Source organism: Sus scrofa, chromosome 8, assembly GCF_000003025.6.
Source record: "Sus scrofa isolate TJ Tabasco breed Duroc chromosome 8, Sscrofa11.1, whole genome shotgun sequence".
Classification (NCBI taxonomy): domain Eukaryota; kingdom Metazoa; phylum Chordata; class Mammalia; order Artiodactyla; family Suidae; genus Sus; species Sus scrofa.
Window position 1 is genome coordinate 137,474,432 of NC_010450.4, and position 27,206 is coordinate 137,501,637.

Sequence of the window (27,206 nt, forward strand, 5' to 3'; positions counted from 1 at the left end):
TATTAACGTTTTACATGGCGTGAATTATGCATTCCTGTGCGGCTCAGGTAAGACATCCTTTGAATAGTTCTGCACTTATGGACATTAATGTACACTGGAACAAATAACAAGATCTACTGAGAAAACAGCTAGAAAGCTGAAGCTGGTCGCCCACTTAAACTTGACCATGTTCTGGTGGAATCACGAACCATCTCTCTTCTTTAAATGATCAGTAAGTAATCTTTAAGGAATTTATCTACCAAAACACTAGGAAATAAAATATTTTTATTAATTCACATATTCAGCACTTCTGGTGATCTTCGTTCCAAAAAATAGATCCAAATTTCCTATTGATGTGAGTTTCCTTCTACCTAAAAAACTTGAGCAAAGCTTGTACCCAAGGTCTGATAACAACAAATTGTCTTGGCGTTTGGTTGACTGAAAAAAAAATTTATTTCATCTTAACTATTTTTTTCCAGTTTTATTGAGACATAACTGACATATAGCACTATACAAGTTTAAGGTATACAGCTTAATTATTTGATTTGCATACACCATGAGATAATTGCCACAGTAAGTTTATTGCGTAACTCTCATATAGATACAAAGTTAAAGAAATGGAAAATAAGTATTTTTTCCTTGTGACGAGATCTTCTAGGACTTACTCTCAACAACTTTCAGACATAACAAAAAGCAGCGCTGATTCTATTTGTCGGTTGTACATTACATTCCTGGTACTTACTTCTCTTGTAATCCCAAGTTTGTACCCGCTCGCTGCCTTCATTCAGCCCCCGCTCCCTCCACCCCTCCCATCTCTGTAACCACAAATCTGATCTTTTTCTACGATCATGTCTGTCCGTCTGTTTTTGAAGGAGAACTGACTTTCCACACTAAGGTAGTTCCTATTACACAACATAGTGATTTGCCATTTCCATGCACTGCAAAATGATCACCACGATATCTGCTGAACAAATACATCGCCAGGAGGCCCCGTCGTGGCTCAGCAGTCAGCGAACCCAACTAGCATTCATGAGGACACAGGTTCAATCCCTGGCCTTGCTCAGTGGGATAAGGATCCGGCGTGGGCAAGAGCTGTGGTGTAGGTCGCAGACACAGCTCGGATCTGGTGTTGCTGTGGCTGTGGTGTAGGCCAGCAGCTTCAGCTCCGACTGGACCCCTAGCCTGGGAACCTCCACATGCCATAGGTGCCAGCCTAAAAAGACAAAAAGACAAAAGAGAAAAGAAAAAACAAACACATCACCATACAAAGATACTACATGGTTACGGAAATGCACAGTCTATTCCCCACGCTGTGTATTTCATACCCACGACTCACTGACTCTGTGCAGCTGCAGTCTGAGTCGTTACCCTCCCTCAGCCATTTCTCTCCTCTCTCCATGCCCTCAACCCATGGGCACCATGTATCTTTCTGTCTCTGTCCTCTTCGTTTTCTCCCATCTGTGTCTTAAGCTCTTCAGAGTACAAGTCTTTTACCTCCTTAGATTTATTCCTGGTCATATTCTTTTTGACACAATTACAAACAGAACTGTTTTCTTGGTTTCCCTTTCTGATAGTTCATTGTTAGCATTCAGAAAAGCAGCAGCTTTCTTGCTATTAATTTTTGTATCCTGCAACTTCAAATGCACTGAGTTCTAGAGGTTTTCTGATGGCATCCTTAGGACTTATTATGTGTAGTATCATGTCCTCTATAAACAGTGACAGTTTTAGTCCCTTTCCAATTTGGATGCTTTTCTTTCTTTTTCTTGTCTGATTGCTGTGGCTAGGATTTTTTTTTTTTGCAAGGCTACATTGAACAAAAGTGGCAAGAGTGAGCATCCTTGTCTTATTCCCGATCTCAGAGGAAATGCTTTCGGTTTTTCACTATTGACTATGATGTCAGCTGGGCTCATCACGTACAGCCTTTATTATGTTGAGGTATGTTTCCTTTATGCGCACTTTGTTGAGAGTTTTTATCATAAATGAATATTGAATTTTGTCAAATGCGTTCACCGAATCTATTGAAATGATCATATGATTTTCATTCATCAATGTGTTAATATGCGGCATCACTTATACTGATTTGTGGATATTGAGCCACCTCTGCATCTCTGGAATAAATCCCACTTGATCTTGGTGTATGATCCTCTTCATGTAGTGTTGAATTTGGCTTGCTGGTATCTTTTTGAGGATTTTTGAGGATATTATCCTATAACTTTCTTTTTTATGTGACATCTTTGGTTTTGGTATCGAGATGATGCTGGATTTGTACAATGAGTTCATAAGCATTATTTCCTCTTCAATTTTTTTGAAGCATTTCAGGATAGGTGTCAACTACTCTCTAAATACTTGGTAGAATTCACCTGTGAAACCAGTTGGTCCTGGGCTTTTGTTGGGAGTTTGTTTGTTACTGATTCAATTTCATTACTAGTAATTGGTCTGTTCATGTTTTCTATTTCTCCCTGCTTCACTCCTGGGAGTTTGTGCATTTCTAGAGATTTGTCCATTTCTTCTAAGTTGTCCATTTTACTGGCATATTATAATAGTCTTTTAAGATCCTTTGTATTTCTGTGGTGTTAACTATAACTTCTCCTTTTTCATTCCCGATTTAATTTGTTTGGGCCCTCTCTCTTTTTTCTGATGAAACTGGGTAACGGTTTATCAATTTTGTTTATCTTTTCAAAGAAACAGTTCTGAATTTATTGATCTTTTCTTTTTTTTTAGAGTCACACATGCAGCATATGGGAGTTCCCAGGCTAGGGATCAAATGGAAGCTGCATCTGCCAGCCAGCCTAAACCACAGTCAGCAATGTGGGATCTGAGCCCTGTCTTCAACCTACACCACAGCTCACGGCAACACCAGATTCCTAAGCCACTGAGCAAGGCCAGGGATCGAACCAAACCTGCATCCTCATAGATACTAGTCTGGGTTCACAACCCGCTGAGCCACAACAGGAACTCCAATCTTTTGTATTGTTTTTGGTCTCTATCTCATTTATTTTTGCTCTGATGTTTACATTTTTCTCTTTGCTTGTTCTTCTCTTTTGAGCTCCTTTAGGTGTAAGGCTAGGTTTTTTATTTGAGGTTTTTCTTGCTTCCTGAAAAACGTGTTTTGTTATATATTTCCCTTTAAAAAATTTTTATTATAGTTGACTTACAATGTTCTGTCAATTTCTGCTATACAGCAAACTGACCCAGTTTTATATATATATATATATATATATATATACACCAAATTATATACATATACAAAATTATATATATACACAAAATTATATATATATACGCACACAAAATTATATATATATATATATAATATATATATACATATATATATACACACACACACACAAACTGGAACTTGGATTGGGCCCTCAGCTACTCCACAGGTCCAACTTTGATGGTGAGGAGACCTGCAGAAGAAGCTGACACCCTTAGAATTACAGAATTATACATCCTCAGGCCATCCACCTGAGCTGACACCCTTAGTTACCGAAGTATACATCCGCATGAACCTGACCCGGGAGCTGGAGGAGGTGATGGAGGAGATTCCGCAAGAGCTCCAACACTGTGGCCGCTCCTCTTCTGTCTTGCGCATCTACTGCAAATGTCTCTCACGGCCCAACCTAACTTGTAACTATCTAAGGAAGCAAAATTATAGAAACTAAGCTCCAGATTAGCTACATGGACAGAATACAAATTCACTACATCAGCTACATTTTCATTTTTCACAAGGAGAATGTACTTATGTCTGATTTGTATAATTAAAACTTAATAAAAAGAAAAGCATGTCATATTCCTAAATCATATTGTAGGACTTCTGTAGCTTGACATCAATCCAGAAAAGGATACCACAAAATGGAAAGCTAAAGACTAATTTTACTTATGAGTTGGATGAAAAGAAATTAAAAATGAATCCAGGAATATATTAAGAAATGATAGACCCGAGACAACTGAAGACTGCTTTTAAGTAGTGTGATTTACCATAGGCATGCAAGCATGAGCTCAGACAGGAACGAGTGAACTCAGAAGAAATAGCACAAGCCACGGGAACATAGGAGGACATCTCTAAAGTGCTGAAAGGTAAAAAGTCAACATGCAACACTCATCCAGCAAAAACGTCTTTCAAAAATCATGGTGAAATAACTGACGAAACCAAAGAGAAAATTAAAAACTCCTAGAGACAAATGAAAACAGCGATCCACAACCTAGAGGACGAAGCAAAAGCTCTTCTAAAAGGAATCCCCAAAATGGCACAAATGAACCTATCCACCGAACAGAAACAAACTCATGGACATAGAGAACAGACTTGTGGTTGCCAAGGGGAAGGGGAGGGAGTGGGATGGACAGGGCGGGGAGTCTGGGGTTAGTAGATGCCAACCATTGCATCTGGAGTGGATAAGCAATGAAGTCCTGCTCCATAGCAAGGGAACTATATCCAATCACTTGTGGCAATTCAGCGGCAATAAGAAATAGAACGGCATTGCTTGCTTCAAAGTGTGCTAAAGGCCATGGGGAAAAAACATGAGAAGTCCAGGGTTTGGGATTAGCCAGTCACTTGGTAGCAGATTAGTTACATGAGACTAACCCCCACAGTGAAAGGGGAAAATATTTAGTATTGTTTCATGATTTGTACTTATTTATTTACTTTTTATGGCTGCGCCTGCGGCATATGGACGTTCCCAGACCAGTGACCAAATCCGAGCCACAGCTGAGACCTACACCACGACTGCAACAACACCGAATCCTTTAAGTCACTGTGCCAGGCCAGGGATCAAACCCATGCCTCTGCAGCAATCCAAGCCGCTGCATTCAGATTCTTTACCCACTGAGCCACAGCAGGAACTTCAAGTTTCATGATTTTTAAAAGACTTTTTCTGTAAGTGACATTATGCATATATATACAACTTTTTGTATAATTATTGACTATTTTTAGTGTCTGTATGAAAACTACCTGTTTATTAAATTTGCTCATTTTTATATTGGATTTTATCTATTATCAATTTATAGGGCTTTATTCCCTGCGCCAGTCCTTGTTGAACATATACTTTGCGAATATTTACTCTCAGGCAGTTGTTTATCTTTTGATTTATTTGTTATATTTTGTCATTCATGGCAAGGAAATTTCATTTCAAACCTTAATAAAGTACGTAGGAAAAAACTGTATCATTGCATTTACTAAATACAAGAAAGTTTGAAAATAACCAGCTAACCATTCAACTAGAGAAAGAATAGCAAAACACACTTAAATAATACAGAAGGAAAGAATTAATAAAAACAACAGGAACGTGAACAAAGTAGAAATTAAAATACACAAATCCAATCTGCTTTAATTATCTAATGAAAGCTAAGGGCTTATTCTTTTTTTTTAATTGAAGTATAATTGATTTCAAGAGGTTAATCTTTAAAAAGACCAATAAAATAGATAATACGTAGCAAGATTGATGGTGGAAAAGAAAGCATATACAAACAATTTTAGAAATCAGGAAAGAGCCATAAAACGAATAAAAGAAAACTATATACAAGTTTACAGTAATAATTTGAAAATCTAGGGAGTTCCCATTTGGGCTCAGCAGGTTACAAAACTGACTAGTATCCATAAGGATGCTGGTTCGATCCCTGGACTCACTCAGTGGGTTAAGGATCTGGCGTTGCCATGAGCTGCGGTGTAGGTTGCAGATGCAGTCGGATCCTGAGCTGCTGTGGCTGTGGTGTAGGCCAGCAGCCACAGGTGTTATTTGACCCCTAGCCTTGGAATTCCCATATGCTGCAAATGCAGACCTGAAAAGCAAAGAAAGGAAGGGAGGGAGGGAGGGAGGAAAGAAGGAGGGAAGAAAGAAAATCTATACAAAAATATGTGAAGCATTTGCTCACGTTACAAATTCAGAAAAGATCTGTAGGTGGTTTTGTGAGTCCCTGATCCACACCCTCCCCAAAAAGTCTTTATTTGGCAATCCCACTGAATATTAGTTTATCTAGTTTATCAATCAGAGTACAGGCAAGAAACAGATGATGCATTCGAATAGGGTAACCAAAGGAAACTGAATGGCAGGGTTAACTTACAAAGGTCTTGACCAGGTTAAGAAACATCCAAGAGGGACTGTGAAGTACCCTGTAGCCAGCAACCTGGCAGTAAGCTATTCACAGCCGTGAGCCAGTCCAGTTGCGGTCGAGTGAGGGAGCAATGAAAGAACACGGGGTGAGGCTGCAGGGCAGCGCTCTCCAACCCGGGCCGGGCTCGGTGGAGGAAAACATCCACCGCCAACCTGCAGCACACGAGGAAGGAGGCGGAAACAAATGCACAAGCTCTTGGCTTCGATTTCTTGCTGGTGCCTCTTCCTGGCTGAACCCACCTGGCCAAAGGGAAAGGGAGCCCCCAGTTGAAGCAGTGCCCCAATAAGACAACCTTGTGGGGCACGGAGCACAGGGCAGGGTGGGGGAGGCTAGAACTCGAGGTCGGACAGAATCTCAAGGGCAAACAGAGAATATCCAATACAGCCAGGGACAAAATTCTAGAATTTTCTAAGAAGTTGAAAGATATTACTCCCTTTTCATTAGGAATCATGGCACAAATGCAAAGTCTAAGATCAAGCTGATTCTCGTTTATAGGCTATTTGTGGACGCTGAATTATCTTTTAAATTGTGGTAACATATACAGTGCATGGAACTGTCCATTTGAAGTACACAGTACAGTGGTATTAAGTACATTCACGTTACTGTGATGTTATCATCACTACATCTGTCATTACAACCCTTTTTATCGTACAAACCCAAACCTATGTGCCAATTAAACAATAATTCCCCAATTGCCCTTCCCCCAAGACCCTGGTAGGGACCATTCCACTTGAACTCAACTACCCTAGGCACCTCATATGAGCGGAATTGTGCAGTCTTTGTCTTTTGGTAGCTATAGCTTATTCTGCTTAGTATACTGTCCTCAAGACTTCCACACTGCAGCAAGTTGCAGAATTTCCTGCATTTTAAAGGGTGAGTAACAAACAGTCCACTGCAGATTCATATCGCATTTTGTTACGCCTCCATCCATCAACAGACACCTGGGTCATTTCCACCTTTCGGTTACTGTGAATAATGATGCTGTCAACGTGGGTGTATAAATACCTGTTCACATTCCCACTTTCAACCCTGTTGGCTATGCAGCACCCAGAAATGGCATTTCCAGAACATCAAGTAATTTTCTTTTTAACTTTTTGAGGAGCTGCCTTACTGGGTCCACAATGGCTGCCCAATTTTGCATCCCCACCAGCAGTCTCAGCGTGCCAGTCACGCCACGTCTGCACCAACACTCACTATTTTCTGTTTGTTAATAACGGCGATCCTAACGGAGGTGAAGCGGTATGTCACTGTGGTTTTGATTTACATTTACCTACCGATTAGTGGCGTTAAACATCTTTTTGTGTGCTCGTTGCTCATCAGTGCGTGTTCTTTGGAGAAATGTCTATTCAAGTTCTTTACTCAGTTTTTAATCGGATTGTTTGCTTTTGTGGTGTTCAGTTGTTGGAATTCTTATATAATCTGGATATTAACCCCTATCAGACATATAATTTGCAAATATTTCCTCCCATGGTGTGGGTTGCCTTTTGACTCTTGACGGTGTCTTCCACAAAAGTTTTTAATTTTGATGTCACCCGATTTGAATTATTTTTCAGCTTTCATTTTACTTTCAGAGTTCTGAAATCCTACCACTATTTGCCAAGGTATGGATCTTTTTCACTCATCCTGCTAAGCAGCTGATTGTCAGACAGGCACTTACAATTTTACACTTATCTCCAACATAGAAAATTTTATTATTTGATTATTTTATCTGCTTAATTTTCTATATAATTTCTTTCTGGAACGTCTCTTAGAGAGATATTGAGCCTCCTGAAATTATTCTTTCTAGTTTCTTTCATGTCATTCTTATTTTCCCCATCGTTGTTTTGTTTTCTTTTGTTTTGTTTCAAAACATTCTGGGTAATTACATCAACTTTAACTTCCAGATCATTAATTTGTCCTTTAAAAGTGATTTCTATTAGTTAACCCTTTTTAAAATGTCATCAATTAAGTTTTTAATTTCCAAGAATTCTTTCTTGCTCTCTGATTGCTCCCTTTTCACACCAGTCTATATCATTCTGCTAATAGTTAATTCTGTAAGAAAAATAACACTTATCAAAATGCCTCTAAGGTAGAAAGTTGGGGTTTATTTAACGTCATCTCTGAGTTCTGAATGTCTCCTTTTGTCTGATATTACTTCCGTCCTTACTCATTCTCTGGCCCTCTCTTTCATGCTGTTGTATTCTCTCAAACATCTGGGGATACATTTTTATGAACAGAGAACTGGGTTAATTAGTAAAGTCCTTAGCAAAGATTCCCTCCATAGTTGAACAAATCTGGTTCCCTAACTGGTCTCTCCTCTGAACAGGTGACCAGAGGAAGTTACGCGTAAAAGAGCAGAGTAGGACAATATGCACAGACTGCCCTTGACGATACGTGGGCGCGAAGAGGAAAGGAAGGTTAGGATACACGCCATCCTCACCAGCGGAACTGCCAAAGCGAAAATGACCTAAGCCTCTCCAGATTTTCTTCTCCTCTTCAACGTCTATCCTGGACTTGGGCACTGCTTAGCTACTTCACGCTTCAGCATGCTTCATCCGAGTTCTGATTATCTCTCAACCCCTAACACTCTCCAAGACTGCTTTCTAGATTCGTATTTCACTTTCTCAGAAAGCTGTTCTCTCATTTACCCTTGAGTGAAACCCTGCCAGTATATATGCGGGGACAAGGTCTATCTCTGGCCTAGCCAAGTAGAATGAACATCTTTAATCAATTATAGGTTCCCTCATGCTCTCTGTACAACCGTGCCTCTGACTTTTCTCTAAATCTGCTTTACTTCCCCAGTACTGTTCTTCTTTACTCATTTGGGGCTATGGTTTTGTCTACCCTGTCAATCTGATACTATCTGCTCTCCAACTTACAAGAAATATGCACAATTTCTGGTCCCTAGAGTAGCATCCCTTCTTGTTTCCTGGTTTTAGATTTATTCTTTTTCACATTTACAAAAAGAAAATGGATAGACAAATGATATACGGGAAGGAAGAGAAAGACGGAGGAAAAAAGGGAGGGAAAGAAGGAGGGGAGGGCGGGAGGGAGGTGCGTGCTGGTCTTAGCAGCGTGTCTAGTGGCACGAGCCCCACCCTCCCTCCTGAGGGTCTGAGCCCCTGGTCACCAGGGCCCTTTTCAAGCCTCGGTTGCTGCCCTTGCACAGTTACCACCACAACTGAGAAAGGGAGTATCAAGAGGCATCCAGTGAATCGCTAGAACGTCAAAGGCCCTCCTTCATGAGTGATTTTGTAAGTCCTAACTTTCCCTGACAATAAGGCTCAATTTTTCTGGCCAACGTGGTGATTCTCTTCTTGCCTCCTGATTCCTAGACAAAGATCCCGAAGATTCCAGGCAACAGCTATAGTTCAATTGACTCTCACCCAGTCACCTGAGAGCATGGTCCCCCGTTTACTAGAGGGACAATTAACCCTGCAGAGCCTACCATGAGGAAAGAAAGTACAAATTCCCCACGTTGATCACTGGGTAAGATGCTTTAACCTCTTAGTTTCCAGAACAAGGGAACAAAGCTCACTGCCAAGACGTCTGAGTCTAGCTATGCAAGGTACCATGGTGGATGGCAGCCATTCTCTTCAGTAGTCATCTCCCAGCTGGCACCCCGTGTGTGCTTTCAGCAACCCACTCCGATGATCTAGCGCATGGCAGCTCTGAATGTTTTAGGACATATTATGAGAGGTGAACCACACGGTCAGGTCCTCATTTCCACAGCAACTCTGCTGTAAAACAGGTTCTTCGTCTGACCTACTGTTATGCGGAGCCCCGTGTCTGTGACCAAATATTCATTCCACAAGACGCCATCAAAAAATTCAATAGAGGAGTTCCCATCTTGGTGCAGCGGAAATGAATCCGACTAGGAACCATGAGGTGGCAGGTTCGATCCCTGGCCTCGCTCAGTGGGTTAAGGATCTGGCGTTGCCGTGAGCTGTGGTGTAGGTCACAGACATGGCTCGGATCTGGCATTGCTGTGGCTGTGCTGTTGGCTGGCAGCTGCAGCTCCGATTAGACCCCTAGCCTGGGAACCACCATTTGCTGCAGGTACGGCCCTAAAAAGACAAAAGACAAAAGACCAAAAAAAAAAAAAAAAAGAAGCAATACAATTCCCACCAAGATTTCAATGATATTTTCCATAGAAGTAGGGAAAAAAATATTCAAGTTAAAATGTATATGGAACCCAAACAGTCAAAACAATCCTGAAAAAAACCACAAACTGGAAGTATCACATTTCCTGATTGCAAAGCTATATTATGAAACTATAGTAATCAAAACAATATAATTCTGGCTTAAAACAAACACACAGACCAATGGAACAGAATCAAGAGCCCAGAAATAGACCCAGGCATGTCTGCATATTGGTAAACCAGTATTTGACGAGGGAAACAAGAAAATACTCTCTTCAATGAGTCCCTAAGGGCGAGGAAGTTTGACAGTCACACATAAAATAATGAAACTAGATCTGAATCTTACACCACTCACAAAAATTAACCAGAAATGGATTAAAGACTTAACGGTAAGGCCTGAAACCATAAAACTCATAGAAGAAGAAAGGAAGAAAGCTCATTGGTGGGTCTAGGCAATGATTTTTTGGATTTGGCTCCTACGGCTTCAACAACCAAAAATAAACAAATGGGACTATATCAAACTCGAAAGCTTCTGCACAGCAAAAGAAATAATCAGTAAAATAAAAAGGCCACCTAGGACATGGAAATCGTATATCTGGTAAGGGATTAATATCCAAAATATTGTTTTAAAAAAACCTCATACAGCTCAAGCAGAAAAACAAATAATCCAACTTAACAATGGGCAAAGGGGACATCCTGCTGTGGCTCAGGAGTAACGAATCCGACTAGTATCCAGGAGGACTCAGGTTTGATCCCTGGACTTGCCCAGTGGGGGAAAGATCCAACGTTGCCCTGAGCTGTGGTGTAGGTCACAGATGCAGCTTCGATCTGCGGTGGCTGTGGTGCAGGCCAGCAGCTACAGCTCCGATTTGACCCCTAGCCTGGGAACCTCCATATGCCATGGGTACAGCTCTAAAGAGCCAAAAATAAAAAATAAAAATGGGCAAAGAATCTGAATAGACATATGTTCCAAGAAAATATTCAAGTGGCCAACAGGTACATAGTGTCGCGAGACATGTTTCTGCCGTATTTTCTCAGCCTCTTTGCTGAAAACTCCGTCTTGTCCTGCTTTACTCTACCCCATCTTCCTGCTTGAACAACAGTCACAGTGCTGCTAAGTGACTTAAGCTTAAGCACAAAGACCTAAAGGCATAAGCTACTCATAGGGTCAGCTGAATGAGGACCTGATGCCTTGGTCTGGGCACGCGGGACCTGTGCAGATTGGCACGCCGTTTGCACAAGCACGATATGTCCTCTAAGGAATAAGAGAAAGAGGAACCTCATGGCCCCAAGGGGTTCATGAGCGGTCCTTAGCAGAGTATGCAGCAGCAAAGAGAACCAAGGTGCAGACCTAGGCACAGCGGGTTGCTGCAATCAGGCAAGCCCTCTGCGGAAGCACAGGGAGGATTCTCTGGAAGGCTCTGCATAGCTAATTCAAATGCTAATGACTGTTAAGTGCCTAAAGGTCCGAGTAAAAGCTTAACCATCTACCAGCTAAGTGACTTTTAAAATAATAAAAGAACTTATGACATAATAAAAAAAACACCCTAGATCCTCCACCCAGAGCCCCTCCTCACTTGGCCTCATCCTCAAGAGCACCAGAAAAGCAGTGGGGTTTCTAGAGGCGGGGCTCTTGGTCCCTGAGACCTCGAGTCCCCCGGTTCCCACCTTTACTTAAGATAAATGCCTCTGTGTCTTGTTTTATGTTAACTTTTTTCCTTAAGTTTCACAGCACCCGTTCTTCAGCCCCATCCTGCTGAGCTGGTCTCGGCAACAAGTAAAGATGCTCAACATCACTAATTATTAGGGAAAGGCAAATCAAAACCACAATGAGATATTATCACAGCCTGATAGAATGGCCATCATCAAAAAAACAAAGATAGAGTTCCCACTGTGGCCTAGCAGGTTAAGGATCCAGTGTTGCTTCAGCTGTGCTGTAAGTAGCAGCTGTGGTTTGGATTCGATTCCTGGCCCAGGAACTTCCATTCGCTTCAGATGCAGCCAACAAAAAAATAAAAAAAGACAAGAGATAACAAACGCTAGTAAGGATGCAGAGAGAAGGAACCCTTGTACACTCCAGATGCGAATGCAGATTGGCGCTGCCACTGCAGAAACCGTTTCCTCAAAATACGAAAAACAACTACCACACAATCAAGGGAATATTTCCATAGGAAACAAAACACTATGTGAAGATATGTGCACTCGCACGTTCACTGCATCATTTACTATCGCCAAGTATGGAAATAAACAACCTAGTGTCCAACAACAGATGACTGAATACACACACACACACACACACACACACACACACACACACACACACACACACACGACGGAATACTACTCAGCTACAAAAAAGAAGAAAATTCTGCCGTTTGCAACAACATGGATGGACCTTGAGGGCATTATGTTAAGTGAAACAAGTCAGACTGAGAAGGAAAAATACTGCATCACCCTCGTACGTGGAATCTAAAAACAAAAAAACTCGCAGAGATCAGCGATGTAGTTACAGGCAGGGAGAGGAGGGGAAACAGATGAGGTGGTCAAAGGTTCCAAACTCCCGGTACACAGGTACACAGACACACGCAGTGGAGACCTGACGGCCACCAGGACTCTACCCCCCGCTGTGTGACGTATCTGTCAGCTGCCAAGAGAGCAAATCCTAAAATTCTTAGTCAGTATAAACAAAACTTGAAAGGAACATACTTCAAATACCCAGAATATAGACTGTAGGGGCTTGGTGGAGATACAGCTGAGAAACTGAGGATGGCATCAGGCTCCCGGTACTTTGATCTTATCATTATGATAAAGATTCGGAAATACAGTGGATGAGGCTTTCCTAGTTCAGTTCCACTCCCCAGGCATCAGAATTGACATCCATGAGCAAACTAGATATTTTTACTTAGGGAAAAGTACCTCTGTGAACCTAAAGGCAAAAACCTCTGTGAGCCTAAAGACAAAAATACAAGACTCCTCTCAAGCAGAGAGCAGATAATTTACTACTGAATAAAGAGAAAATATTACAGCCGATTCTGAAACATATGAATAAAGCTATTTCATAGGAAACAGAATTTATTCTGTACCCGCAACAAATAATGGGAAAAAAAGGTTGGTGGTTAACTGGCTTATTGTATAATCTTGACAACTTATGTTAGTGGATTTTTCATAGAACCTCCCTTAATTAAGGCTGCCAAATTTTTAAGATTATATCAAAAAGGTGTAATGTGTATGATTTATTTCTATTTTCTAAATAATGGCAAGATGATCTCCAAAAAAAACTTCCGCGTTGCTAATCTCTGTAAATAATTTAGCCATGATTGGGCTCCATTAAAAAATCGGGGAAATTTTAAAATAATTCTGAAACACCCTTTGACTTCTTACCTGAGAAAAGCAATTCAATAGGACTCATTTCTCCAGTGGTCACAGGCGGCCACTGAAATGAGGGAACAGCATTGATTGAACAAAGAAGAAGCATCAGAAAAGAATCTGGAAAATTACAATGCCAAAATTTTGCCAAAACTTTTTAAAGTATTTGTGTATTGATTTAGAGGACTAGTTAAATTAAGTTGGATGACTCTAACTCCCAGAACAAACAGTGTGGCTCGGGCCGTCAGAGGGAAACCCGACTGTTAAAGCTGCTATCAAGTTCATGTTTCTGGGTCCCACTGAAACGACCAGAGCCCCGAGGACACAGAGGAGGCGCCTTCTACTCTCCTGTACCACCGCCTCCCTTTGCTGATGCCAGTCTCCATTTTCTTCGCCTCCTTCCCTCCTTCCCTAGTCAAGCATCACATAAAAAGCACGTGGCTGTTAGAGTCACACACCCCTCATACCTCCAAGAACTGACTTTTACTTAAATCCTAGCAATTAAGGTCCTATCAACCGCCGCAGCTTCAGTGACTAGACGGACGAGCGCAGAGACGCATGAGGGACAGGGGTCTGAAATGTTATGTGACAACCCAGAGTCAGGGTCGTGGCGGGCAAACTCCAGAGAGGATGAAGAAGAATGAAAGCGCGATTCACCAAGCTCTGGGCAGGATCAAGGGGCCCCGACGTGGGGGAGTGGAGCATCCTGGGGCCAGCACCGTGAGCAGTCGCGAACCGAAGAGGAGACGGAAAAGGAGGCAGGAGAGGACGCGGCTCCTAGAAGGGGATGCGTGGGCAGCGGGAGAGAGCCTGTCGCTGCCGGCAAGGCAAGCTGGCCGCCCTGAGCCATGAAGCCACGAACCGAAAGCAGTTCCCGTCGCGGCGCAGTGGAAACGAATCCGGCTGGGAACACGAGGTGGAAGATTCGATGCCTGGCCTCGCTCAGGGGGTTAAGGGTCGGGCGTTGCCTTGCGCTGCGGTGAGGGTCGCAGCCAAGGCTCAGATCCCGTGCTGCTGTGGCTGCGGCGCAGGCCGAGGCTGCAGCTCCGATTCAACCCCTGGGAAACTCCAGATGCCTCGGGTGCCCTGAAATGCAAAAGAAAAAAAAAAGAAAAGAAAAAAAGAAAGAAATTCAGCCACTTCCAAACCCCAGCCAGGAGCACAATGACAACGACAAGGAATAAGTTCTCTAACTCTCCTCCATCCCTCCAAGCGCCGAGGCAGAAACAAACACCAAACCAAAAGGGCCTGTTCATGACCAGAGAGGACCGCCTCCAAGGGCACAGCCAAAAGTACGGTGGAGAATGAATCCAGCGAAGACAATGTGGCCATTTGGTGTATGAGTCATTGGGATTAATTTTTTTCAATTAACCCAAACCTTTTGGCAGTGGAAGATTCCCCACAAGGAAAACCAACCACGATGACCCTAAGTTCTTGTGACCCGTCTGCTGAGGAAGAAGCGCTTAGACTGGCCTCTAAGCACCACGCTAAGGAGAGAAGACTTGAAGTCTAGAACTGCTTCTTCCTCCATCCCTAGCCATGAAGGTAAAATCGACTATGGCAGACTCATTAATTAGTTGGATGAATACACACGTGCATGCTGGACACACGGCTGCACAGACGACTCATAAAATTTTACAGTAAGAGTCTTGAATGTCCTCTACGCTAGCCCCTTCATTTTGCAGATGAGAAACTCAAGTTTCAAATCGATTTAAAACACAATGATACAGAATTAGAATCCTCATCTCACGACTCCAGGCTCTTCTAACTATAATATGCTCTCTCTCACTCACCACTCAAACTGTGCTCCATCCAGACCAAGTCATGACAGAAGACTCCCCCCCAAAAAAAGAGCAATCACCTCACAAAACACAATCCATGACCCATGCTTGCCCTCCATACTAGCTAGACGACTGAAAAAACTCTGAGCGGCTCACTGTCTCTGTGTGGCAAGGAGCTTGGCATCTACAGAAAGCATTTGAGAATACAGGTCCCCAGAGCTGATGGCACTTAAATTTTTCCATTACTCAACCCCAAAACAAATACTTTTAGATCACTATTCAGCTAAATCTTCACCTTGTTTTTTCTGAAAGTACAATAAGCTCAACCAATGCCAAATTTAAAAGTAAATTTCTTTACCCTTCCCCCCAAACACAGTCACCATTTTCCATTTTGGAGACATGTAAAATTCTGAGTAATGAAACACAAAGTATTAATTTCTCACTCCTAGTCAACATTAATGATTTTAGTTGCTTATTCACACGAAAAACTCTGACTTAAAAAAAAAAAACAACTGAAACCCGTCTTAATGAGATGAAGCTTAGGTTGGACAGTTTTCCGCACATGCCACACAGATGGTTATATCCTATTGGACTATTTATTCTGTCTCCTCCTTGTTTGTTGGATGTTCAAAAATTTAGACGCAAACATTGTTTGGCGCCATTACTTCTCGCCTCATTTCAGTGACTTTGCTGCAAAGGCATAAAACGCAACCTTCACGATTTTAAACATATTATCCATATAAAATATTAAAAAGCTTGTTTTTGAAGTCAGACGGTATGTTGGAAATGCCACCTGGACTTTTTCTACTAGATAATTCCAGAAAGATAAAATTACCTGTCCAAGGTCACACAACTTGTTTGTGGCAGAGATAGGACTCAAATTAGATGTTTCTATTTGCTTAAAATTATGTTCATACCTAGCACATGAGTGTGTACTGGAGGATAAGCACTCTTCAGACCTTGGAATCCACACTGGGGTAAAATACCATTTTTAACATAATCACTGGAGTCCAAAAATTCAATCCACTAAAATGCAGAATTACACTGTTGCAGGTAAGGAGTTTGGGGAGTTGGCAGCAGGATACAAATGCTTCTCCAACTCAGTTGCAGAGTGCCGACCCAGAGCAGAGAGAGGGCAGTTTGGGGGGCTGTGGCATGGCTCCCGGGCAGTGCCCATTTAGTCGGCCTGGCCTGGGAATACATCAGCGCTATAGGGCCCCACCGTGCACCTCCTGCTTCTCAGGACCAGTGGCCTGTCGTTTTCCCGCTCACGCTGGTTCCCCTGGAAGAGGACGCGAACTCTATTCCGCTTCCTCCCTCCCTTCCCCATCTTCCCGGGCACTGACACACCTTTAAGAAGCAGGTGCGGGGGCGGGGGGGGGGGAGCGGTGCGGAGAGGAAGACAGCCGCCAATCCCAATTATGTCCGACGTTGCGGTGTTGCAGACTTGTTTTTCCACTCCCCACATCAGCTGTGATCAATCGACTTGATAAACCTGAGTCAGGAACTGCCTGCAACCTGTACCCGTAAAGAAAGGGCCTTCTGACTCAACCCGCTTGCGGTGCAAGTTCATGGACCCACATGCCCAGGGTAACACCAGCTCCACCCGGGAGGATAGCGTCTTCCTTTCTTTAACACCAACTGGCAAAGGAACGAGAAACAAAGTGTCAGACCTGAGCTGCCGGCCTCGGAACCCCGCCACCTGCTCAGCTAGCACGCCTTTGGAAGGGCAGCGGGCCGGGAGGCGGCGCTGCACCAGGTCCGGGCCCCGCAGGTCTGCGTGCCCCGTGCGCACGCGCGGGGTCTGCGGCGGGACGGGGACCCCCAGGGCCCGACCTCTGAACCCACCGGGGCAGCGCGGGGCGGGACGGACGCCGCGGAATTGCCGCCGCCGCCGCCTGGGCGCCGCCGTCCGGACGCGGCGCGGCCTACGGTCCCCGCGGCCCACCGGCAGGGGGCGAAGAGCCCACGTCCACGACGCGGGCCCGCGGGAGGGGCCGCGGGTCTGGAAGGCGGCGGCCCCCTCACCTCCAGGTAGTACAAGTCCACCGTGGTGATCTGCGAGTCCAGGAAGTCCTCATAGGTGCTGAACTGAGTGACCACGTTGTCCACCGGCGTCGACCCCTCTTCCGGGCCCATCGCGGTTGCCCGGCTGCCGCGTCCCTAGCGACGGAGGCCGGGGCGGGGGCGGAGAGTCCCACCCCCTCGGCCGCTTCCGACCGGGGCGGGGCCGGGGCGGAGCCGTGGGCGTTCAGCGCCGCCCCGGCCCCGGCCCCGCACACCCCGCGGCGCGTCCGGTCGGGCGGGGGGCTTCCGCCCGGCTGCGGGGAACGCCCCTCCAGGTCAGCTGACTGGGGCGAGAGGTGGAGTGCGGGACAGGTGCAGGCTGCAGCCCACGTTTAAAACGCTGCGACTCCCAAGATGGGTCGACAAGTGCTGTGGGTCAGCGCTTCTCATCTAGTGGGAAAGAATGTGCCGGGAAGGACAAAAACGTGAAGGTTAGTTTTCAGGTAAAACCGAAGCTCCATTTTTCGCAAGGAGAGTATCTCAAAACAGAAGTCTCTGGAAATAGCCTTGCGACCAAATCCAACAGCAACGTGTATTAATGATTTTGTTATTTTTGTAAAGTGTTGCTAATGTTTGGATTCGAGGAAGAACTTGTGAACTTCCTAAAGGAAAGACACCCAACGAAAATACCTTTGGGGCCTCTTTGGGCCCCAAGTGCCTGTTTTCTTAACCTGGGGGGAGAGGGGGCCGTTGGTTTCTTGTCTGTTTAGTTTGTAAGTAAAAGTAAGCACACAATGAAAGATGTTGGCTTGTTGAAGCTGCCTTTTTTAAAGGGTAAAATACCTGTGGAAATTTAGAAAGTAAAGGTTTTTTTACTAAGGACTTTTCCTTAGAACAAAGTTTTGCCTTTTTAAAACAGGAATTTAAAGTAATCCAGCCTGGCAGCTGGCAGAACTTTCCAGAATCCATTTTTGGATTTTTACGTTCTAGGAATCGTCTTTGGAATTAATACATAGTATAACACTTGCGCCTGTGGTAGTTGCTAAGTATTTATTGAATTGATTTTGAGGATTTGCACAGAAGTGAAAACAAATCAATGAAAACATCTAGTAAATACCTTGAGGTAGCCTTCTTAGTTTAAAAAGGTCACCTCAAAATCAGAATGTCATGAATATACAAATTTTAAGTAATGTACACAATATCTCTAGCATATCACTGACTTGTCTTTTAATTATTATATTCTGAGTTGTTTTGAAAGACATGTTGGTGGAGCTCCCGTTGTGTCTCAGTGGTTAGCGAGCCCGGCTAGCATCCATGAGGACGTGGGTTCAATCCCTGACCTCGCTCAGTGGGTCACGGATCCAGCGTTGCCATGAACTGTCGTGTAGGTCACAGACGTGGCTCAGATCTGGCGTTGCTGTGGCTGTGGTGTAGGCTGGCAGCAAGAGCTCCGATTAGACCCCTAGCCTGAGAACCTCCATATGCCGTGGGTGCAGCCCTAAAGAGACAAAAAACAAAAAACAAAAAAATAAAAAAGACATATTAGACGTTATTTTTAAATGCAATGAAATCCTTTAATTTAGAAGAACTGAAAGAAAAGAGAAAGAAGTCCTGGACTCTCATAGTACAACAACATTAATAATAGCAATACCATTTATTGAAGGCACCTTGCCGGCCAGGCCGTGTCTTACATGCCAACGATGGATTACATTTTAACTCGAATTTGCGCCAAAACGAACAGCCACCGATACTTTGACATCATCTGATGTCTAAAGAAGATGAGAAAATTCGAAGAGCCCAACACAAGAAGAAATCCGTGTGACTTAAGTCATTCTGCTAAGGGCCATAGGCCTCAGTATTCTCTGCTATCTAGAGAGTTCTGGAAGTGCTCCCCCACCCCCCAAGGAGGCATTATTCTGGATGAACTGAGCACAGGAAAGACAGAAAGTTCCAGCCACTTCCTAGCTACACAGCTTATTACTCCTGATTTCCCTGAAAGCGAAAGCAGAGGTAGAGATTTGAAGGGCCGCGCAGAACTGTGAAAGTTCTTTTTGTGTGTGTTTATTAGGGAAAAAAAAAAAAATGGACCTGTCCTATTGTGAAAGGAAACATAGATTGCACAAATACAGGAGCAAAAGTGATGGCGTGGTCCAAGCTGTGGACCCAAAAAAGATTGCGTTCGGGCAGGAAAAAGCTGCGCCTTGATCTGCCAGCTGGGAGGGACCCAGTAAGGGGAGCAGGGGGCAGAAGTCGAAGGTGAAGGAGGAGGATTGGCCAGAAGGCTTGAATCAGGGGTTTGCGAAGGTGGCCACCACGCCCCTGAATAAGAGAGGGCGCGGTGAAAAGGCTTTGAGTGATGGTCACGTACCACACTGGACAAAACGCGTCTTCCTGTTAAAGCCTCCGGAGCGCTTGGGTTTAGTAGCTGAGCTTCAAAGTCCTCCTCCGTCACGGTCTCATCACTTACAGAAACTGCAAAGCATCTGGGGAATATTTTGGTTCATTCAGCTGTAGCAGTTTGATTGCAAGGGCCTATTTGTTAGTTTTGTTTGCCTGTCATTCTATTATGATCCATTGTGACTATGCATTTTCAGCGGGAACCTCGCTAAGTTACCATGCGGTTAACAGCTCTTCAGGGAGGTAATCTCTTAAACATCTAAAGTTAAACATCATGACAGTGTTTTCAGCCAGTGAATCCAGCTATGTGATCCAACTCGAAACACTGAGGATAACGTTCAGCAAATTGATTTCCCTGTGAATATTGAAAGAAACAATGAAAATTTATAAATTTAGCCCTGTTTCCCACAGAAAGGCTTGAATGATAGTAGGGCTAATTCAGTTGCGTTTTTCTTAACTCTCAGTTTAAAACCACTTTCAGCCCCGTGCCTGAGAAATTGCATGAAAGGATGGCAACAAAGAAATTAGCGACTTCAGCAAGTCTCTAGTTCCTCTTGCAAAGTTTGTTATGGTCAGGGAATACCTTGTTTTGGATAACATGCATTCCTCCTCCAAGTCCAGGATTTTTAAAGATTGAAACCTGGATTTGGCATCCGATCCCAGATACTCCATTCTTTGCAAAAGGACGAGCAAGAATTATGTATATTCACAACAAAACTCCAAAACATAAGAAAGGAAGAATAGCAGAGTATCTGCCATCTTGAGCTAAGTTTACCGAGTTTAAAATGGCACAACATACAACTGAAGCTCGTAGGAATGTAGGCAAAATCTAAGCAACGGAATCTCTTTGAAATCAGCAGGCTTTGATAGTAATCCTTGGTGGAAGTATGTCAAAGAATCTCAAATTAAACTAAGCTTTTCTATTCCAAATAGTCAGCAATATACCATGACATCTGGGAAAGTGAAGAGAAGGCATGCTTTTGGCATTTTGACCCGAGAGGAGGGGAGTGGCTTGCACATTATGTTGGTAAGATGCTGAACAGTGAGAAGAATGTGCAGCTCTGCTGAAACGGGCTTCGTATACCTCACTGTAAGAACAAAACCCTACGCTCACTCCAAGAAGAGAAGAGATGCCTGTGTGATGGTGCCTGGTTGCTTATGAAGTGTCTGTGGGTTGCAGGTGCGGGACTGTTGCTGAATCATCAGGCAAGGAGCGCTCTTTTGCACTTCGTAATAATGACGACGCTGAATTTATTTCAGCTATTTCTTGTGATGAGACCCCTGGACTTCCACACTGTCTAAAGTGCTGGGGTTCCGGTTCCACAGCTTCTCGGTCCTGGAAACCTGGTGTGTTCATGTGTTATGACTCCAGAGATTTCCCCTTGCCTGTGTCTGACAGTGTGAGAGGAGGGATCCAGAAGAGAGGAAGGCAAGTATGAGGGGACTGTTCCCCGGGAGTAGAGTTGACAGGTGTCAGTGACCCATAAAGGTCTGGAAATGACGGTGCTTTGCAGTAGCTGATGGATAGAATAGCCACAGCCCATCCGCTTTGAACAGAAAAAAAAGTTGGGCTCTCAGGGACTCCATAGGGTTTTTCTAACAATGTCACTGAAAATTCCCTCAACTTCTTTGCCTGCATGGAAATCAAGCTCTACCCCAAAACACCACTGCCCCGGAGTGGCCGGAAGGTCTCAGAAGACATCACGCCTGGACGGATGACCGACGTGAGCCGTGCAGAGCTGCCCGTTTCAAATGGATGCTGGGCACCGCCCGCAGCCTTCCTGGGTTTGCCCCCAGTTCACGCTCATTTTCTACAAAGGCGTTTCCTGCTTCCTCTTCTCTCTCTAATCCTGCATCCTCCCGTCCCAGATCAGACAGCTTAACTCCTACTGCCCAAAGGAAGTAAGAGGCATTAGAGCAGATATCCTGCAGTCAGTACACACACAAACGCACGCACATAGCAACCCCTTCATTCTTCCCTTTGGTTCAAAAGAAGAGATTCGCTTCCTCTTAGACATTCCTTCTGCACTAGTTTGCTTCTTCTGCCTTCTCGGGGTTTCTGTTTGCTTGCTTGCTTTTGTCTTTTTAGGGCCACACCTGCGGCATATGGAGGTTCCCAGGCTAGGGGTCCAATCGGAGCTACAGCTGCCGGCCTATGCCACAGCCATAGCCACGCCAGATCTGAGCCGCTTCTGCAACCTACACAACTCACAGCAGTGCCAGATCCTTAACCCCATTGAGCGAGGCCAGGGATCTAATCCATGTCCTCGTGGATACTAGTCAGGTTCATTACCGCTGAGCCGCAGTGGGAACTCCATCAGGATTTCTCATTTTGATTATTCCCTCCCACTACTGTATCACTATCTCTCTTCCTCTCACTCTCTCACTCTCTCAATCCCTCTCTCTCTGTCCTTCCCTCCCTCCCTCCCACCTTCCTTTCCCATTTTCAACACATGAATCCCAAAACAACCTCCCTCAACCCCACAGCCCACTTCCGCTATGGGCTCTTTCGTCTTTCACAGCAAAGCTTCCGGGGAGGGTTGGAAACCATCGCTGTCTCCATCCTCTTCCACTGTCTGCCCAACACATTCCAATCTGCCTTTACCCACTGTTCCGCTGAAACGTTCACCCCCACGGTGCGTTGTGATCTGGGCATGGCTCTGTCCCCACACTGCTCAACCCCCGGGAGCACCTGCGCCCGTGAGCACTCCCTTCTCCTCGGAGCTCTTCCTCTGCAACCATCACGTGACTTCGCCTTGAGACTCGTTGGTTGGTCGACTGGTTGGCGGGTTTCCCATTAGCTGTTTTTCCTCCATGTCTCTGGCTGGCTCCTCTTCCCTTTCATTAGCTTTTAAAAGTTGGAGCATCTCAGGGTTCTCTCATAGGCCTTTTTCCGTCTCTACACTCTCTTATTTTGAGACCATATCCAACTCCGTAGCTTTACATCTGTCCTCCGTGCGTATGGCTCCCAGCTTGTGTCACTAGCCGGACGCCAGCCCACACATCCACCTGCCTACCAGACGTCACCGAGTGATAATGACATCAAGGTGAATTTCGTCTCTTCCCATGCCTCCTAAACTCGTGCCCCCCCACCCCCATAGTCCCTCTGTACAGCTTCCCTCTCTTCGCCTCTGCGTGGTCCACGGAAGAAACCTGGGAGGCAGTTGTGACCCTTGCTTCTCCTTCAGCCCTAGAATATGTGACCTGTTATTTCAGTGTTCCAGTTGCATCCCTGGAAGGCTTGCATTTCTCTCTAATCCCGTTGCCTTTGCGTTCTTGCCCAAGCAGAGACTGGCATCTAGAGTCCGGAGGCGGCCTCTTCTCCGATCTCCTCCCACCTCTTTGACTCTCTCTGTTCCTCTCGTCACAGCGGCGGCAGAGCATTCTTTTAAAACACCCGTCTGATCTCGTCACACTCCTCTGAAAACCTCCACTGGCTTCCCGCTGCCCTCAGAGTCAATTTCCTCTTTTTTTTTTAGCACAGCTGACAAGGCCTTCCACCTTCTGGCTTTCATCTGCCACTCTCCAGCCTCCGGCTCACATGCTACATGTAGGAGAGATGGATTCCAGAAACCTTTGCAGAAGGAATTTTATAGAGGAGCCACTGATTTCAAATTCAATACATAGTTTTTAGCCCTCAAATAAGATTCAGAAGATTTTCATTTTAGATCAGACTTTAGCCTGCTCAAAACAAGAAATTCAGGGATATGACTGGTTTTTAATGAACCCTGGCTAGTACTTAATAAGCTCAATAATGAGGCTGACTTGAAGGTTGAAAAAAAATTTCAAAATAAACATTCAGACGAAATTTCTGGGGAAAATAAAAAGCGGCCTCTTTGAAACTCCAGACGCAAGGTGGAACAAGCTGCTTCTCTTGAGGAGGATATTTATCACCCCGGAACTCCTCAGAGGAGAAGCTTGATCTGTTTTCAGCCAACGTCTTCTTCCTCGCCTCTGAGTACAGCGTCAGAGCTCGCCAGGTACCGAGTGCGTTTGCAGTCGTGGTGATGATACGACTCCGGCCACAGCTAAGCCAGTACAAAAAAAAAAAAAGGGAGAAAGATCACTAGACTTCATCAAACGCTCCAGGAGAAGCGTTCAGGGAAGGGACGCCAAATCCATTAAGAGCTAATTCACTCTCAGAACTTCTCCAGGGTATCAGACATTCTCTAACTGCAGATAAATTACTCACAGTAATTACAGTGAAAGATGTTTTGGTCCATCTTTCCCACTGATGCTTACTGATCAGAGCAGTGAATCACTCAGCAGTAACTTAACCTGATCAGGCCCTGTGCTGGGCCCTGAAAGCGCAACAAAAAATACAGCCTGGTCTTTCGTATCTTCGAGGATAGTGTAATTTCGGTAAGGGAGAGCGTGCCTGAACTGGTGGTTGGTTAAGTGAAGGACAAGAAGGAGCTGAACTAAGCAGGCTTGAGAAACACAGTTTTTCAATAAATGAGGAAGGTAAAATTTTATGGGATCCATGATAAAAATATTTGCTGTGTGCAGAGTGGGATATAGGTGAGAAAAGCTGGTTCTTTACATGAAGGAGAAACTTAATAAGTGCAAGAAGGCTGTGTTTTAAGAATCAGAAAATAATTTCGTCTTCTCTGAAAGAACTTGATTATCTCTGAGATCACATCTCACCTCAAAAGCCCGTGATGTTCCGTCCTAACAGAGATGAGTATATGTGTGCAGGTTTAACCCAAGGAAGCCCCGGGGAGAAAAGCGTTACGGTACTTCTGTAACGACTTTGCCGTAAGGAAACACCTCTTGGGAGTCCCTGCTGCGGGGCGGTGGGTTAAGACTCTCGCTGCAGTGCGTTGGGTCGCTGCAGAGGTATGGGTTTGATCCCAGGCACAGTGCAGTGGATTAAGGATCCAGAGTTGCCACAGCTGATGCGTAGGTCAAATCTGTGGCTTAGCTTCGAGCCCTGGCCAGGGAATGTCTCTATGCCTCAGGTGCAGCCATAAAAAGAAAGGAAAAACATATTGTACCAAATTAGTTTATCACCGCAAGTCTCGGCATGCTTGGCAAGACTATCATATTGTCTTGCTGCATCAAAAAAAAAAAAAAGTGTATTTCCTGGGAGTTCCCATCATGGCTCAGTGGAAATGAATCTGACAAGTAACCATGAGGTGGCGGGTTCGATCCCTGGCCTTGCTCAGCGGGTTGCTGTGAGCTGTGGTATAGGTCGCACAAGCAGCTCGGATCCCAAGTTGCTGTGGCTGTGGTGTAGGCCAGCAGCTGTAGCTCCGATTGGACCCCTAGCGTGGGAACCTCCATATGCCTGGGGTGCAGCCGTAAAAAACAAACAAACAAAGTGTATTTCCCGTCTTCTCTCCTGTTCAGAGTTGTCTCTTTCGTCTCTGTCCCTTGCCCCCTCCGCCATCCCTCCCCCACCAACACCCACATCCACACAGCGGTTTAACTTTTAAACATGGAAACAGATAAGGTGGGTATTATTTTCAGGAAAATTCAGACGTAGAAGCTAACCCTAGCCAAAGAACATGAACACTAAATATATTAATATTTTAGAGTGAGTTTATGGAGAAAAAAGAAAAACATATAGTAGATACAATAGACACTGTTACCACTTGCCAAAATGGCATGGTTAACAGCCAAAGGCACACAAAAATATTAATTTCAATAACCAAGAGAGAGTATTTCTGGCAACTGCAGTGTCTCAGCAGCAGGCACATGGAAAGTAAAGGTAGCACAGTGAACATATCACAAGGTGGTGTTGTGACCACGTTGCAGGGTGCCCAGCTGCTGCCTCTTCCGTCAGGACCTCGGTCACATGCTTATTTCTCAGCATCTTTTCTCCTTTCTCCTAAAACTGCTCCTTCTCCATGTTCATTCATGGTCTCCACTGTCCTGCATAATTACTGGCCACAGTTTTCTTTTTCAAAATTGTTGCCGTTCTCAGCGTGTCAAATGTCTTTAAATATTATTTTCCCCCAGGGCCCATCGATCTTAGTGGCTCCGACCTGCGTCATGGAACGTTGTGACAGAGGAGGGATGGCAGCCGCACAGCGGAAGTGGCTCTGAGTGAGTCTGTGATCGTTACGGTTTTATCGTGTAAAGTGGAGCTTCTCAGGAACCAAGCGCAGTGATAATAACGGCGGCGTCTGTTTGGGATCCCGTGTGTAATGCGCCCTGGGTCCTCATTTTCCCCCTTCCATTTACCGTTTCGTTTATGGGCCAATCAGTGGATTTCGAGGGGTTGGTGAAGGGCTGATGGTAAAAACTGGTTGCAGAGTCTCTGAGCGGCTTTCAGGACACCCGCGGCGGAGAACAACAGCTTTTACCTTGTGTTCTTCCACAAGGCCTCCCAGTAGATAACCTGTTCCGGAAAGAGCGTACGAGTGGTAGAAATTCCGGAATTTGAAAACAATGTGGTTTAAGCGTAGGATCCCTCACTTTAATGAAAATCTGGTATATTCGCCTGAAAGGATTGCTGCAGTCACCATTGTCAAGAACACGTGAATATCGACAGTCATTCTGATTAACTAAATCACTCAACTTTTCCGAATAATTATTAATATACAGGGAGACATCTAATTTCTAATTTAATACAAACTAAAAATGTGCTAAGTGATTTGAAAATAAAATGAAAACTTCTAGGAGTTCCTGTTGTGGTGCAGTGGAAACTAGAATCTGACTAGTATCCATGAGGATGCAGGTTTGATCCTTGGCCTCGCTCAGGGGGTTAAGGATCTGGGGTTGCCGTGAGCTGTGGTGTAGGTTGCAGATTCAGATCGGATTCCACCTGGCTGTGGCTGTGGTGTAGGCCTGTGACTCCAGTTCTGACTCGATGCCTAGCCTGGGAACCTCTATATGCCACAGGTGAGGCCCTAAAAAGCCCCCCGCACCCCCCCCCCAAAAAAAATTAAAACTTCGGGAGTTCCTGTCGTGGCACAGTGGTTAACGAATCCAACTAGGAACCATGAGGTTGCGGGTTCGATCCCTGCCCTTGCTCAGTGGGTTAACGGTCCCGCGTTGCCGTGAGCTGTGGTGTAGGTTGCAGACTCGGCTCAGATCCCGAGTTGCCGTGGCTGTGGTGTAGGCTGGCGGCCACAGCTCCGATTAGACCCCTAGCCTGGAAAACTCCATATGCTGCAGGAGCGGCCCAAGAAATGGCAAAAAGACAAAAAAAAAAAAAAAAAAAAAAAAAAAAAAAAAAACCTTCCACTGACTTCTGAACGTTTGGCCTGCATAGCTGTTCAAGAGTGGAGACTCGTCTTCTTTTTATGAAATACTTGCACTCTTTCTGTCACGGGCCTGTGTAATTTACTGACCATATGATGATATAGATGAGGGGTAACTCATCTGTTCCCCCACTTGTTAGTCCTAATTAACAGCTTTTCTAGGATAATGGACTTTTATGTAGGAATTTGGATGTGAACAGAAAGTAACTAAACATTTTGTTGGGTCAAGAAAA

At 44.7% G+C, this 27,206-nt stretch overlaps 1 protein-coding gene and 1 long non-coding RNA gene across 3 annotated transcripts in view; one reads left to right on the forward strand and one right to left on the reverse strand.

The window, feature by feature from the left end:
* The window catches only part of C8H4orf22 (chromosome 8 C4orf22 homolog), a 528,133-nt gene extending 510,546 nt beyond the window's left edge, over positions 1-17,587 (reverse strand). For both annotated transcript variants that reach the window (XM_021101895.1, XM_021101894.1), the window contains exon 1: positions 17,387-17,587. In XM_021101895.1, coding sequence (XP_020957554.1) covers positions 17,387-17,497 — 111 coding nt within the window. In that variant the 5' untranslated portion in view covers positions 17,498-17,587. The remainder of the gene's footprint in view (positions 1-17,386) is intronic.
* Positions 17,669-27,206, forward strand: part of LOC106508356 — a 90,446-nt gene continuing 80,908 nt past the window's right edge. Inside the window, exons 1-2 of the long non-coding RNA XR_002346918.1 lie at positions 17,669-17,856; positions 25,727-25,813. This is a non-coding gene — a long non-coding RNA (uncharacterized LOC106508356). The remainder of the gene's footprint in view (positions 17,857-25,726; positions 25,814-27,206) is intronic.